The sequence below is a fragment of the Petaurus breviceps genome, unplaced genomic scaffold (genome assembly GCF_028583685.1).
Source record: "Petaurus breviceps papuanus isolate PSGF00001 unplaced genomic scaffold, PetGlider_PUasm1.0 164, whole genome shotgun sequence".
Taxonomy (NCBI): domain Eukaryota; kingdom Metazoa; phylum Chordata; class Mammalia; order Diprotodontia; family Petauridae; genus Petaurus; species Petaurus breviceps.
Window position 1 is genome coordinate 15053877 of NW_027185735.1, and position 17016 is coordinate 15070892.

The 17016-nt window shown below is 39.0% G+C and overlaps 1 protein-coding gene across 5 annotated transcripts in view; it reads left to right on the top strand.

Annotated features, from left to right (window-relative positions):
• Positions 1–330: 330 nt before the first annotated feature.
• FNTB (farnesyltransferase, CAAX box, subunit beta) overlaps positions 331–17016 on the top strand; it is a 103215-nt gene continuing 86529 nt past the window's right edge. For 2 of the 5 annotated variants that reach the window (XM_069082380.1, XM_069082381.1), the window contains exon 1: positions 332–1034. In XM_069082380.1, the coding sequence (XP_068938481.1) occupies positions 888–1034 (147 nt within the window). In that variant the 5' untranslated portion in view covers positions 332–887. The other 3 variants (XM_069082384.1, XM_069082382.1, XM_069082383.1) reach the window with 3 other exon arrangements.

Genomic DNA, 17016 nt, shown 5'->3' on the forward strand with positions numbered 1-17016 from the left:
AATTAAGTGTTGTACTATTTGAATTCTGAGACCCCTTCTAAACTTTAGGACTTGGATTCTATGGGTTGATGAGCTACGAAAGCTACTGACAGCAAGACACGAAAAAAAAAATCATAGTAACATTTGTGACGACAAAAAACTGGAAACAAAGTATGTGCCCAGTATTTGGAGAATGAATAAATTATATTAAAGTCTATGGTGTTAGGAGCATTATATAATGTATTCGCGAACGTAATCGCCATTCCAAAGACACATGGGAAGATGCGAGAGAAGTTTTGCAGAGCCAAAAGAACAAGCTACACAAAGATTGCAACAATGTAAATGAAGTCAGAAAGGAGAGGAAAACAAAACTGTGGTTAAGTCTTCATACCATATTGTTGAAGTTTAAAGACCTATCTCTTCTTTCTGTTAGTAGAAAGTAATCAAATTGAACTCGGTTGGATGTTTGTTGGGAAATATCTGTTGTGTAGAAACAAAACATATCAATACGTATTAGTATTATTGTTATTATAAATCTAGGTGAGGATTAGATCTGGGCAGGAGAAAACGTGGAAATTGCACTCCCACTACCAGGACTCTATCTGAAACGCAACTCCAAGCCAAGTTGTTTTCTTTTCCAGTCTCCTCTGGGCTAAGCATATTGCAGCAGCTTCCTCCCCCCTAAGAGGGGCGGCAACATCCTCGCAATTCGCCTAGGGAAAAAATGTGCAACAGTACGCGTCTTAGAGGGCGGGGAGGGAGGGAGGAAGATTCGCCTTCGGTACTTTCTGGCTGCCTCCGCTTGCCGTAGCCGCCTTGGCCCGCCTGGGTTTCAATACGCTACGCGTTGCAGTTTGACGAGGTTGAGTCCGGTCTGCCGCCAGCTGTGTTTTTTTTTTTTTAAAGCCATGGCTGCCGCCGCTGCTTCTTCCTTTTCCTATTTCCCTTCTCCCCTTCCTCCAGCCTGGTCCGAGTCACTGTACTGCCTGAGCCCAGAGCACGTGCAGGAGCGGTTGCAAGACGACGCGGTGGAGACGGTCACCTCCGTGGAACAGGTGAGGCAGACGGTGCTGGGGGAAGCCGAGACCAGGAGGCTTCTGGGAGCGGCAGTCCGGTCCTCCATCGGTGACCGCGGCTGAAGCGCTCCTGGGGACTACTATTCCCACAGTGCATCGCGGTGGCTCTGTGCTTGCCATATGCGGGGTGCAGGTTCCCAGTGGCTGGGGTCGGGTGGGCTGGGGGAGGGAGAAAGTTACCTGTACCAAGGTTGGGATGAGGTGGGGAGCAGGAAGACGACCTGGCGCTACTTGGAGTAGGAGGTGAGCCCTCCTTGCTGTCCCTAGGACGAGGACTAGGGGAGCCCCTGGGAAAGGTCAAGGGTCAAACTGACCTCCCCCACCCGTGCTTCCTCCTTTTGCTGGCGTGAACTCGAGGTTTATCTCAGTCCTCGATCCTGTCTTCCTCTCCTCCTTCTCCCAATTGTGCCATTTCGTATACTTCTGGTTTTTCGGGCGCGTAGGAGACTGGGGCAATCAGAGTTAATTCTCTCCTGGACCCTTATAAATTCCTTAATTGTGACTGACCATGGCCCTGTCTCATCGACCCTACAGTTTGGTGACCAGGGATGGTGAATAACAGGGATGTAATTTCCATCTTATTCACCGAGATGGGCCTGAAGGCTTTATACGTGAGTTTTTGTTTTTCTGTGTCTTCTCTTTCACCAAGTTGGAAAGGTTCCCAAGTTGGTTCTTACTAAAATTTTCGCCATTTGGTGATGAGGAAAAGCAGCTTGGTTGATTCACTTCAGCAGTGACAGAATAGCAGTAGGCTGCTTTCCAGAACAAGAACAGAATCAAGGGAAACCCCCAGGATGAACCACGGTGGAGTCAGCTTGTCATTTAGGTCTGGGTTTGGAAGCCTGTATTAATGTAAAATTGCCCATTTGCAGGGACTTGAAGGCCTTGGTGGTCAGAGAGGAAAATCATATAACTGAAGAGTTAGAACACAAGTATTTGAGTGAGAAAAATAAAATCCTTCCCTTTTAGGTTTCATTTGTGTAGTGTCCTTAGAGGGATGTGAAGACATAGTTTTACCAATATTTTCAAATTTCCCTAAGTGGTGGGTTGTTGGAATTGATAGTTCAATTATATCTATTCTTTAACGTTTAGACTCTGATGATAATCATTTACATGCTATGAGAAAAAGATTACAGATGAAGGCAGGCTATAAATATAGTGGCCAAAAATGTAGGACAAAAAGTAGTTTATAGAGAGAATTAACAGGGTAATAATAGAGAAAGGGGGATCAGTATGTTAGAGAACAGAAAAGAGGTAATTAGGGAGAAAAGATAACAGAAGTAATAGTTCTTTTTGTTTTTCAATTGATAGGCATTTTCTCCCCTACTCACCTCTCCTGCCCTGGTGTGTGTATGTGAGGGAAACTTTGTAACAAATATGCATAGTTAAGCAAAACAAATTCCCATGTAGGTCATATCCAAAAATGAGTATCTTGTGCATACCTTGCCCCTCTCTTTCTGAAAGTAGGGAGTATTTTTCATCATCTGTCCTCTGAAATTGTGACTAACAGAGGTTATGGTAATAATTTCTTAGATTCATCTTATTTAATGCTCCCAGCAAGTGGAGTGTTTAAATGGATAAAAGGTCATCCTTGGAGTCAGGATAATTTGGGTTAATTCTTACCTCTGACACTTTTTACTTTGTGACCCTGGGCAAGCCACTTAACTTCTTAGCCCAGATAACCTTCTAAGAAGACTGTTATATGTAAGCTGCCAATCTACATCATGAGTTCCTACATCAGGAAATCCCTGCATTGTTGATATTTCTGGACCAACAAAGTTTTGTAAAGCCACTCACGAGCAGCTTTCCAAAGGATTACTGCTTGTGAACAGCTTTCAAGGTTCTGATTACTTAGTATAGCAAACTCTCTATTTATTCAATAACAAATCAGGGTAAAAAATTTACAGAAAATCAAGGTACAGCATTCACAGTGTTACAACTTATCACAGAAAATCAAGTACAGTATTCACCATGTCACAGCTCCACAACTTATCACTAAAATGGTCACATAGTTTTCACCAAAACAGTCACATAATTTTCAACAAAGTATATTCATTTAGTCAATCGTAAAATCCTTAATTCAATCACAAAGTAGAAAAGTCAAAGTTCTCCACCCCTAGGTCACAGTAAATCATAATCTTCTCAGTCAGTGCACAGTATCCAAGTAAAGTCTTCTTTCAACTTGACTTGAGGCTGGCTCTCAGCTTCCATGGTTCCTCTTCCATGGTCCCTGTTGTCTGGGTTCAAAGGCAGGTAGCTCCCAGTTCCTTGTCCAGTTCTTTGTCCTGTTCCATATTGAGGCTCACAGTGTGCAGTCCACCTCAACTCCTTCACAGTTCCTGTTTCTGGGAAGACAAAGCTTAACAGAGCCCCAATAATATTCATGCACATTGCCAGCACCATCATTCACTATCTGCCTGTGAAATCAACTCAGACCCACCAATAAGATCTGAAAACTCAACACAAATCATCAACATAGAAATCAACACAGACCCACACACAAGGTCCGAGAGGTCAGCACAAATCATCAGTAAAGTCCCAGGACCTACAAAACCCTCCTCCAGGACTTCTGTAAACATACAACCAGAAAATCCTCTTTCAGGGCTTCCAGTAAGGACCCAGGGCTTCTGTACAAAGTATCACAAACAAATATCAACACATTCAGAGCAGACAGAGTACTGGGATACCCCAAGATTTCTTTCTCTTGACTCTGCCACCACAAGAGTCCTCTTTTCAGTTCTTCTGTCTCTAGCCTGAAAATTCTCCTTATATATGGTCATTAGCTCCTCCCCTTCCTGTTGCAAGAGTTCATGAGTTCTAGGATTCACAAACTGTGGGTTTCACATGTTCTGTTTCTTAACAGACTTGATACAAGGCTCAAAAGAAATTTGAATTGAAACAAGGTGTTAATTCAATAGCTGAAACAAGGTGTGAACTACTTCTGTGCTTGCCATTACAAGTTTATTTATTTATTTTTTAAAAAGCAATTGGGGGTTAAGCAACTTGCTCAGGGTTACACCGCCAGTTATTTTGTGTGGGTGCCAAGTATCTGAGGCCAGAACCAATCCCAGGCCGGTGCTCTTACTCGCTGCGCCACCTGGACGCCCCTACCATTTCAAGTTTATATAACACCTCTATTAGGGAATATCCCCATTTTGCAGATGGTTCAAGAGAGGCAAGTTTAAGTGGTTTTCCCAAGTCCAAACTAGTAAATGTCAGCTTAGAATTCAAACACAGGTTTCCCAGTTCTAGGTCCAGTGGTCTTTTCATTAAATCATGTTTTTTCGAGGTGGGCACATTATCAGTCAATGTTTTATCATGTACATTTCTGTTCTTGCTAATTGTTTGAAGCTTCTTTCTGCTTGTCTTCTTAATTAATATATCTTAGGCACATTTTTTGTTCACATTTGTGGCTCCCTACTGGTAAAGGCAAGTTGGTTCTTTTGTTACTTCTGATCTTATTTCAGCTCAAACTTTTGAGGGGTAGGTAGAACAAAAGAAGGGCTCAGATTGTAGGAGAATGCTGCCGGAGAATGCTTTTCCCCTTCTTTTATCAGTGCTAACAGTGACTCTCTTCTTAATGTAATCATCTGGAATCCATCCTTTTGCAAATGCTCTGTGACTCAGGACTGTAGGCTTAATACTGAGAAATTCATTCTGAGAATTTTTTGAGAACCTTTGAGAACCTTTGCTATGAACAGATTGTTCACTGCCCTTTTTTTTTTTTTTTTTTTTTTTGCGGGGTGGGGGGGGAGTTGTTTGTTTTTCCTTTTGGCTACCAATATAGAATATGTCATTAGACCAATATAGAATATGTCATTAGCAAGTTGTGGAACAACCAGTCAAGTAGTTGAGTGTTTACTATGGGTATTATTAGTCACTTTTAGGGCTCTTATGTTGATGAGGTATTAGATTGGTTTTGGGGGCAGCCAGGTGGAGCAGTGAATAGAGTACCAGCCCTGGAGTCAGGAGGACCTGAGTTCAAATTCGGCCTCAGACACTTAATACTTACTGGCTGTGTGGCCTTGGGCAACTCAACCCCAATTGCCCTACCTTTCCCCCTCCAAAAAGCAAAAAAAAAAAAAAACAGATTTGTTTGGTTTGGTTTTAAAGGGCAGAATTAGGAATGCTGGTAGAAGTTGCAGAGGGGCATTTTTTTGTTTTGATATAAAGAGTACCTATCTCATGATCAGCCAGTTGATTACTGACTGCCTGAAAGAGTTATCAGGTTCCCCTGTCATTGCAGATTTCAAGTAGAGGCTGGATACTGCTTTGTTGGGGTTGTTCCAAATGGTATTTGTTTTGGTATATATTGGAGCAGAGGACTTTTAAGGTCCTTTCAACTCTTATATTTTGTGATTATGTGATTTTATGTGGTTTCTGCCTTCCAGGAGCTTATATTTTATTTGCAGCGACAAGACACATAAAACAGGCAGGGATCCTGTAATTGTAGCTTTTTAGAGCTAAAAGTGATCATATAGAGGAGATAAAGATGATCATCTATTTCAGATTTGTCAAACAGGCAGCTAGAGGGAGGCATTGCAGCCTGAGCCAGAGGTAGATTAAAATGTAATTAGGTAGTATTTAACTTAAAAAAAAAAAGCCACAATAGAACATTGTTAATATTAATAGGTTTGGCCCACAAAGTTCTTTTTGTATAGCTTAGTGGTACCTGTTTCTATTTTGAGTTTGACACCACTGATCTAGTAGTTCATCCCTTATTTTTATGGACAGGAAACTAAAACCCAGAAAACATTTATTCATTCACAAGTATTTATTAAGCATCTATTTACACAGACTCCATGCTGATTACCTGGAATACAGAGACCATCCATGCCTTGTGCTGCCTTTATATGAGAATCAACATGTCATACATGTAACTAAATAGAAAATATATACAAAGTAATGTTGGGGAAGTAAGGCAGGGCACAACCTAGGAGAAGGGCAGCTAGGTGGCGCAGTGGATAGAGTGCCTCAGACACTTAACTAGATGTGGGTGACCTAAGGCTAGTCACTTCACCTGGATGGGCTTAGTTCCCTTGTTTGTCAAATGAGCTGGAGAAGGAAATGGCAAACCACTCCAGTATCTTTGAAAAAAAGACTCCAAAAAGGGATATGAGGAGTTGGACAGAACTGAAATGACTGAACAGCAGGGCAGGACACTAGGGACTGGGAGCATCAGGAAAGGTCTTTTGAAAGAAGTGCCATTTGAGCAGAACCTTGAAAGATGCTAGGCATTCTAAAATAGGAGTTAAAGAGGAAAAGCATTCCAGGCCCCGGGTTAGCTTTTGTGAAGGCATGGATAAGGAAGATGAAATGTGTGGGGAGCAGAAAGTAAACCAGCTTGGCTAGGGTATAGGGTGTTCAAGAGGGAGTAATGTGTGATCTGCCTGGAAACATAAGCTAGAACCAGAATTGTTGAAGGGCTTTAAATGCCAAACAAAGGAGTTTGTAGTTTATCTTAGAGACAATAGGAAACTGCTGAAGCTTTGTGGGCAGGGAAGTGACATGATTAGGCCTATGCTTTACTAATATCAATTTAGCAATTCTGTGGAGGATGAGATTGCAGAGGGGAGAAGCTTGAGGCCAGGATATCAGTTAACAGATTATATTGCAATAGTCTAAGCCAGAAGTGTTGAGGGTCTGGACTAGGGTGGTTTTGGGATAAGTTGAAGGAAGTGGACAGATGTTAGAGATGTTGAATTGGACTTGACAGCACTTGGCAGCTGATTGCATATGAGAACTGGGCAGAATGAAAAGTCAAAGTTGACTGTAAGGTTAGTGATTAGAAGAATGGTTGTGCCCTGCACAGATATAAGGAAATTAAGGGAAAGGATGAGTTTTTGGGTAAAGATACTGAGTTCCATTTTGGAATGTCAAATTTTAGATGCCTATAGGACATTTAGTCCATTAGGTAACTGGTGATATGTCTGTCAGTAGTGCTGTGGAGAGAGATTAAAACCGGAAGATCTAGAAGTCATCTGTATAGATGTGATAATGATAACATTTTTTTTGGAGGGGGGAAGGCAAGACAATTGGGGTTAAGTGACTTGCTCAAGTTCACAGGGCTTATGTCTGAGGCCACATTTGAACTCAGATCCTCCTGACTCCTGCTCTATTCACATGCCACCTAGTCGCCCTGACTCCTGCTTCTTAAGCCTTTCAAAGTTGTTTATTCTTAGTGTTATTGTTATTGTATGAATTGTTCTGATTCTAAACAATTCATTGTTCATATAAGTTTTCCCTGGTTTCTCCGAAACTCTTTTGGGGGCCATTTTAGACACTGTTAAGACTAGAAAGCCTAATTAGACTTCTCTCTATTTATATCCAATTAGTCACTAAATTCAGTAGTCTTAGTTCTACATTATCTCTTAACCAATTCTCTCTTTACTGGCCCCATCCTATTTAAGGTTTTCATTTCCTCTCTCTTGGAGTATTTCAATAGCCTCCCAATAATTTTTTTTTCTTCTCAAAACCCTGTCTTGCATCTCTGATTAACCTTCCTAATGCACAGCTCTCTCATCAGGTTGCTACACTGTTTAAACACTTTCAATGATTGCTTACTGATTAAAATTCAAATTCAGGTTTACTGAATAAAGTCAGGTTCCTTCACCTAGCCTTTTACAATTTGGTTCCACCCTACCTTTTGAATTTCATCTCAAGCTACTCTTCGTTTCATCCTCTGTTCTCTAGCTAAACTATATTGCTTTGCCACCCTTTGACCACATTGCATGTTTTTACATTTCTGTGCCTTGGCCCATACCATTTTTTAAACCTAAAATGCCATTCTTTCCCTTCAAATCTCTATTGAAATCATCAATGCAGACAAGCAGAACAGCTTTGAAAGCTACAGGTTAAACTTACTCTATCCTTAAAATGTAAAAATTAGCTATGCATTATAAAGAGCTACAACAATCCTCTTTTTCTATTCTATTATGTAGATGGGATTATACATTTTATTTAGTGTATGTTAAGTTCAGAATAAAACAAAAAGAAAAATCACCTATTTTTTAAATTAAAGGCCAATTAAATACCACTATTTAGATGATGCTTTCCCTAATCTCCTGAACCAGAAATCTCTTCTTCCAATGAACACTCATAGCACCTCGTTCTTGTAGTAACATATGGATCTTGTACACTTATAATGTTCTGTTTTGTGTTATATTTATGGTTATACATGTCTTTTCTCCATTGTAAGCTCTTTACTAGTATTTGTTGAATGAATGAGGTTTTTTGGGGGGGAGGGTACAAGAATGAAATACCAGGCAAATACTCTCAGACTCAGATGGAGAGATTAGTAGTATCAGATAATATTTAACCGTTAAATCCTATGTATATTGCAAGAGGATTCCAGAGAAAGGAGCAGTAAGTATGAGCAGAAAATAGTCAAAACAGAATACTAATAATGAGGGGGATGAGGAAAAACTTTATGTAAGAGATGGCTCTTGAGCTGAGATTTGGAGGAAACCAGGGATTCCAAGAGGTACAGGTGATTAGAGAGCACATTCCAGGACTGGGGGGATGCTTATGCATCATCTTAGAGGAGAGATAGTCTTTGAATAAAGCAGGATACAGCAGAATAGAAAATTTAGTCCAGACCAAAGTTGTGCCTTTACTTCTGATTTAGAAGAGACTCATGCTAAACCTGGTTAAATTGCCAGTAGGCCATGCAGATTTATACCTAACATTTCTTAATTATGAAGTTTTAGCATATTTTTTTTTCTTTCCAGTTCCAATTAATGGCAAAGTTACTCTTTTTAAAGATGTTAAAACGACTCTCAGGCACCAACTATGCTTTCAGAAAGGGCCCTTAGGAATAAAGAAAAAATATAAAGTTCTTGAGATGAAAGCTGATGTCCTTATGAAATTGATTTAAAATATCAGCTATGAAAGCAAAACTTTTAGAAGTTGCAATACTGTATCTTTTACTTTTCTTCAGATAACAGTGAAATGGAAAACATACCATATTCCCACTAACTGGATATGTAGACACAAGCTAAAATAGTCTAATAAAGAGTAAGTTATGCTGATTAGGCATTAATTTTATTCTTGGCCATTTCACTGGATTTCTGAGATTTTGAGTAAATCACTTAGATCTCTTTCTTAATATGTTTTGGGTTTTGTTTTGTTTTGTTTTTTTGGAGGGGGGAGGGCAGGGCAATTGGTGTTAAGTGACTTGCCCAAGTTCACATGGCTAGTAAGTGTTAAGTGTCTGAGGCCGAATTTGAATTCAGGTCCTTCTGACTCCAGGGCCAGTGCTCTATTCACTGTGCCACCTAGCCGCCCCTAGATGGCCTGCTTTCAAAATATACAGGTGTATCAGCAATGCCATATTCACAATGCCTATGGAGATTACAGATATGCTGATATAATTATCCATCACAAAATATATCATGCATGCCATATGGGGGAATAAGCTAGAAAATTTATTAAGATACCAAAAGACTGAGTCCCAAAACCAGAAGGTGAAAGCCATCAGAGTAGTTATGAAATTGGCACAGGTAGATAAAGTAGAGAGCACCCACATTCTCAAGCCTTTAAAACAGAACAGGCTACCTCAGGCAAAGGTCCTCCTCTCCCCACTCACAGCAACCACCCAGCGTCCTGGAAGCGTGCTCCCAGCAGCTCCAGCCCTTGGCAGTCCTCAGCAGGAGTCCTTAGCAGAAATTCTGGCTGACTCAAAAAGGGCTTCGCGCTGCCACTGCCGCTGCCACTGCCTCTGCTGCCGCTGCCACCGTAGCCACCGCAGGAACTCTAGCTTGGCTTCTGCTTCCTCTTGCTCCGCCCCTTCCTGCTACGTCAGCAAGTACAATGGGGCATGGAAGATCTTTAAATCCCATAACCCTTACAACAGGCACTTAGTTTATAAATTCCTGGAAAAAAGAATGAGTAGTTCCTCCCCATCCAGATGTGCAGAAGGAACAGTCCTTGTCTGTAGAAACAGGGTTTCCCTTAACTTTTGTCAAATTGTATGTTTGGTGGCTAAGGGAAATGGGAGATACATTGTTATTTCAGTTACAATATGCATTAAAATGGACTTTTGAGCATTGTCATTTATAACTTTGTTTCAGTGGGAAAATGAAGTCCCAGTTCCAAATAGCTTCCTCACAAATGAACTTTTACAACTTTTTTTTTTTGTAAATTGAAAACTATATGTACTAGAGTTCAAGATGGGAAGGCTTAATGAAGGAAAATGAACAAGCTTTATTAAAGTGCCTACTAAGAGACTATATTAAATATCTTGTTTAAATCTCACAACAGCCCTGGCAGGATGGTGCTATTATTATCTCCATTTTAGAGTGAGAAAACTGAGGCAAACAGGTTTTAGTGACTTGCCTAGTATCACAGCTAGCAAATGTCTGAGGCCATATTTGAACTCAAGGCTTCCCAATTCCAGGTCCTACACTATCTATCATGCCCCTATTTGCCTGCTTGGGTTGTTAAGCTTCATAAAATGAAACACTTTGGAATTTACTTGTGAAAAATACTTTTAGTGTAGCTTATGTAAGTTATGTCTTTGATATATCATATGAGGAAGTAATTGGTAATGATTCTTGGGGATTTAATTTTGCTTTTGGATATCCTCTCAAATAACTTCTGGGTTAACCTCCTTATTTTTTGTTATTTGCTCCTTAGCTACCAACAGGAATTGTTCTGTCATACCCTTGATGTCACCATCACTCACATTCTCCATCCCCAATATCTATATCTCTGGAATTCCTGTAACCATACTTTCCTATCTTTCGATTTCTCCCTGTGCCTTGGCTCTTCTAAACCTGTCTTTTTTTTTCATCTTCACTGTAACATCTAATCTTTCTAATCTAATCTTTTCTTTTTTTTCTAATCTAATCTAATCTTTTCTTCTGCCTTCACTTTTATTCCTCAGAATCTTAAATCAGTTCAACTTTATACCATTCTAGACCTTTGAATATCTTCTTTTTTTCCTGCCACTGATTGTTTTACCAAATTCAGCCCTGGGTTACACCTACCACCCACCTTGTCAAGCTACTGATTTGTTTTAGAGGAAGTCCAAATATCCAACTCACATGGCTCTCTATAAATGTATACTATTTAATTTCAACCATGCACTCAGTGCTACATATCAGTCTTTTATTCTTTGCTGGTAAATTCCCCAAAGCACCCAATTGCTCATAAAAAAAAATGAGCCTTTATTTGAGGGGCGGCTAGGTGGCGCAGTGAATAGAGTACCACCCCTGCAGTTAGGAGGGCCTGAGTTTAAATCTGGCCTCAGACACAACACAAAAACTAGCCGTGTGACCTTGGGCAAGTCACTTAACCCCAGTTGCCCTCCAAGAAGCAAAATAAAAAAAAATATATATATAAAAATTCCCCAAAGCATTCCCCACAGAGGAAATATCATCTTCTCAAGCCACTTAGACACTCCTTTTGCCCTGTCCCTCAGTAGAAAACCTCACTTTGTTGGAGCTATCTGTTAAAAACTCGCTTTCCAGTTCTATACTTTCAATTACTTCAATGTCATTCACTCATCCTCTCACCCTTTGTTTGCTAATACCAACCTCTAATTAATTGTACCTTTGGTTCTATCTCCTGTTTTTTTCTGGAATATTCCCTCTTGACCATTCCCTCTCTTTCCCTAATTTTCACTCTTCTTGTCTACCAACTCCTTACCTGTTGCCCTCAAGTATGTCTTGATCTTCCTTGTCCTTAAAAAGCCCCTTCATATGACTCTTTAGTTGTTCCCAAACTATTATCCTATATCTCTTATCCCTTTCATAAATTCCTAGAAAAAGTCTACATTTATTGCCTCCACTGTCTGACCTCCCATCCATTTAGCCCCTTGTGATCTATCTTCTGTGACACTTGACTGAGACAGCTTCCTCTAAGCTCAGCAACAATCATTTTGTTTTTAAAGCACTGGTCTTTTTTCAGCCCTGATTCTCCTTGACTTTTATGTATTATTTGACACACTGTTTCTGATCCCTTTTTCAGGTTACTCTCTCCTCTTGGGGTTTTTTGATAACTCCTCTATTGTAGTTTTCTTTCAACTTAACTTTCTTCCCCTCCCCCCAATTTATTAAATTATTTGTTATTAGTTATCAACATTCATTTCCGTAAGTTTTAAATTTTCTCCCCCTCCTTCCCCAAGATGGTTTGCAATTTGATATGGGCTCTACACATACTTTGCTATTAAACACATTTCCACATAAGTCATGTTGTGTAGAGAAATTATAATGAATGAGAAAAACTATGAAAAAGAAAAAATAAAACAAAAAAGAAAAGTCTACTTCACTCCATTCTGACACCATAGTTCTTTCCCTGGATGTGGCTGTCATATTCCATCATGTGTCCTTTGGAATTGTGTAGGTCCTTCCATTGTCTATCAAAATCAGTCCTCGCACACAGTAGCTGTTACTGTGTACAGTGTTCTCCTGGTTCTGCTCCCCTCACTCAGCAGCAATTCATATAAGTCTTTCCAGGTTTCTCTGAAGTCCGCCTGTTCACCATTTCTTATAGCACAATAGTATTCCATTACATTCACATACCACAACCTGTTTAGCCATTTCCCAATTGATAGACATCCCCTCCATTTCCAGTTCTTGACCACCACAAAGAGAGCTGCTATAAATATTTTTGTAGATGTGGGTCCTTTTCCCATTTTTATGATCTCTTTGGGAAATAGCCCTAGAAGTGGTATTGCTGGGTCAAAGGGTATGCACATTTTTATAGCCCCTTGGGCATAGTTCAGAATTGCTCTCCACAATGGTTGGATCAGTTCACCTCCAACAATGAATTAGTGTTCCAACATTCCCACATCCTCTCCAACTTTTATCATTTTCCTGTTTTGTCATGTTAGCCAATCTGATAGGTGTGATATGGTACCTCAGAGTTGTTTTGATTTGCATCTCTCATCATATTGTAGTTTTCTTCTTACCTGTTTGGTACTCCTCAGTCTATTTTGTAGATTAATCATCTATTCATTCTTCTTTTTTGATCCTATCCTAGGTCCTTTTTTCTCTTTTCTCTCTCTCGACTCAGTTATTTTTGTTCTTTCCTATAGGTTCAGCTCTCATCTCTATGCAGATGAATCCCACATCTTCCTATCCAGCATTCATCATAATTTTGAGCACTTATCCTCCATCTTCAACTTCCAGTTGTACATCTCTCTTTAGATATCATCTCAAACCTAGGCATCTCAGCATACCTCAAACAGAACTCATATCTTTCTAAACCCCCTCATTTTCCTAACTTTCTTATTTATTGAGAGCACCCCCATTTTTCTAGTTATCCAAGTACATAATTATATGCCAGCAAAACTGAAATTTCAAAGGAAGTTGATGAGTATCTACAAAAAATATAAAGTTTCCAAACTAATAAAGCAAAAGATAAGAGATCTTAAGCCAGTTTCAGAAAAAGAAGTCAAACAAGACAATAATGAACTGAAAAAGAAAAAGAAATCGTGGACTAAGTGGATTTACAAGTGAATTCTGTCAGACATTTTAAAAAAGTACTTAATTCCTGTGACATAAAAATTTTCCTCAAAACTAAAGTCCTTTTTATCACACAGGTATGGTTCTGATACTCAAATGAGAGATAATGCATGGAAAGAAAACTATAAGGCACTCATACTAAAGAATGCTGAAGGGGCGGCTAGGTGCTACAGTGAATAGAGCACTGGCTCTGGAGTCAGGAGGACCTGAGTTCAAATTTGGTCTCAGATACTTAACACTTACTAGTCGTGTGACCTTGGGCAAGTCACTTAACCCCAATTGCCCTGCTTTCCCACTCCAAAAAGCAAAAAAAAAAAAAAAGAATGCTGAAGCAAAAAAATTTTAATGAAAATCTTCAGCAGGAATCTATAGAATTATAGTTAGAAAGTAATTCATTGTGACCAAGTTAGATTCATTTGAAGGATGAAAGAATGACTCAACATTTATAAAAGCAATTAGCACAATTAATCAAATTAATAACAAAAATAAAATCATAGATAAGGAAGGGCCCTTTTTTACATTATTTAAAGCAAAAAGCTAGTATCATTTGCAACGATGAAACCCAATAAACCTTCCCAGTACAAACAGGAGTAAGGCAGGGATGTTACCCCTCCCCATAATTATTTAATAATTCTAGAAATGTTTGTGGTACTAATAAGATAAGAGAACAAAAATAAAGATATAAATATCAGCAGAAAGGAAACAATGGTCATTTTTGCAGTTGATATAGTATGTTTAGAAAATCCAGAGAATCATCAAAGAAACAGTGAGATGATAGCTTCACTAAGACAGCAGGATACCAAATTAATACAGAAAATCTTTGGTGTTTCTGTATGTACCATGCTAATAAAAATCAGGAAGAAATACAATAGAAATTCTATTTTTAATAACTCTAAAATATCTACAAGTTAATCTACCAACCAACATAAGAATTATGTAAATATAATTACAAAGCACTTTTAGAAAAATAAAAGGGAGACTTAAATAATTGCAGAAATAACCATTGATCATGGTTGGCCTCTGACAATACAGAGTATTCTAAAAGTTAGGGCAGGTTTAGTCTAATAAAGCTTAAAATGATAATGCTGCCTCAACTTGTGAATTTTGTTGAGAGGATACTTTTTAGAATTGGACAAAGCAATTTATTTGGATAAAAAAAAGAGTGAACTCAGTAGAGATTCTGAAGGGGAAAAAATTATGAAGGAAGCATAGCATGTATTTATGAAGCAGTAGTCACTAAAAAGGGGCAGGTAGGTGGCACAGTGGATAAAGTCATAGACCTGGAGTCAGGAAGACCAGAGTTCAAATCTGACATCACACTTATTAGCTATGTAATCCTGGACAAGTTACTTAACCCTGTTTGCCTCAGTTTCCATATCTGTAAAATGAATTGGAAAAGAAAATGGCAGACTACTCTATCATCTTTGCCAAGAAAGCCCCAAATAACATTACAGAGTTGGACATGATTGAAAACGATTGAACAACAGCAAAAGTCATTAAAATAACTGGAAATCAAGGGGATGCCCATCAATTGAGGAATGACTAAACAAATTGTGGTATATGAATGTAATGGAATACTATTATTCTATAAGAAATGAGGAGCAGATGGACTTCATAATAACCTGGAGAGAATCATATAAACTGATGCTGAGTGAGAAGAGCAGAACTAGGAGAATTTTGTACACCATTACAGACACAGTGTATATGTGATGACTAACTTTGATAGATTGGGCTCCTCTCAGCAATACAAGGTTAGAAGACAACTACAAAAGACTCATGATGGATGGAAAGGGATATCCACATCCAGAGAGAGAACTACAGTCATGCAAATTGAAGCAAACTACTTGCTCCCTCTCTTTTGTGTTTTGTTTTGTCCCTTCTTTCTCATTGTTTACTCCATTGGTTATAATCCTTCTTTATAACTTAACTAATGTTTAATGTTGAAGGTATTTGTAGAATCTGTATTTGATGACATGCTGCTATGGGGGGAGGAAGGAGAAAAGGGAAGGGGAGAAAATTTGAAACTCAAGGGATTGTGAAAACTAAAAAAATAATTTGATACTTATTGAAAAAGCAATAATGAAGAAATAGAAGCAATGAAAAGTTTGTCCAGCTGGGTTTGATAAACTCAAAGTAAAATGTTTAAATGACCCCAAGTAAATGAAATATGTATTTGAAAATAGATTGCATATTCTATGTAGGCATATGCCAGTCATATAAGTGTGTGATTTTTGAATAACTTTTCTGTTTCATGGACCTAGATGGGATAGTTCTCATGGAAACCTCTGCACCAATGAAATTTAAACAATTAAAAAGATAAGTTTTTAGTGACTATTCCTTTCATTTACATCCAGTAATGGTTCTAAAGGAGTTTAGATGCTTTAGGATGACAAACTTTTCCTCAGAGAAGTCACATCACTTTGATTAACATGGTTATGAACCCTGTGCCCTGTGACTGTGGGGAAATGGATCTTTGAACTCTTTGCTATTTGCTGTTGCTATAGCACTATTAAACTGCTACTGTGTTGTTCCCCACCAATAACTTCATTTCCTATGATTCTTTTGCTGAAAATGGAGGGTACACAGAATTTGGAAGTTTTTGAGAAAGAGACCATGGAAATTTATGTGATTTATTAATAAAGGGAGCATTAGGAAAAGATAAGAGTTTTGTATAACTGCTGAAAGTTTGGCTTGAATGTGAATTTGAAAGCCTTGGAGTGTTGTGTTCTGATGCCTTTGGATTTGACTCCTTTCAAAGTTATTGTCTCTCTTAATTTCCTTCCTGTCAGTCAATAATCATTATGCATTTATTTAGTACTTACTATATGCCAGGCACTGTGTCAAGTGCTGGGATTCATAAAAATACAAAAATGTCATCTCTGCTCTCTAAGGATTCCTACTCTCTCTTGAGCAGACACCACATTTTTGCATTTCTTTGAAGGAAGCCTGTAGAAAGAGATGAACAGCATTATAAACATTGGAGACAGTCAGTGAAAAGACATAGAATTGAGGGATGGGGTCTCATGTGTAAGGAACAGCAAATAGGCCAGTGTTGCTAGATTGTTGAGTATGTGGAAAGGAGTAAAGTATAAAAAGACTGGAAAGGTAGGAAGGGACCAGGAGGTGAAGGACTTTAATGTTAAATAGGATTTAATATATGATCCTGTAGGTGATAGGGGGCTTCTGAAGTTTATCGAGTGGGAAGTAGGTTAGACCTGTGCTTTGGAGGCTGAGTGGAGGATGTACTAGACTGAGGACAGACTTGAAACAGAAAGACCAAACCAAAAGACTATTGCTGTAGCCTGGCGAGAGGTGATGAGAGCATGAACTAGGGTTTGGTTAAGTGAGTGGAGAGAAGGTGAAATATACAAAAGATGTTGTGAAGGTAGGAAACAAGATTTGGCAGCTTACTGGGTATGTAGAATGAGAGAACGGGAAGAGCGTGATCTGACACTAAGGTGTCCACTTACTGGGTGTGTAGGATGAGAGAA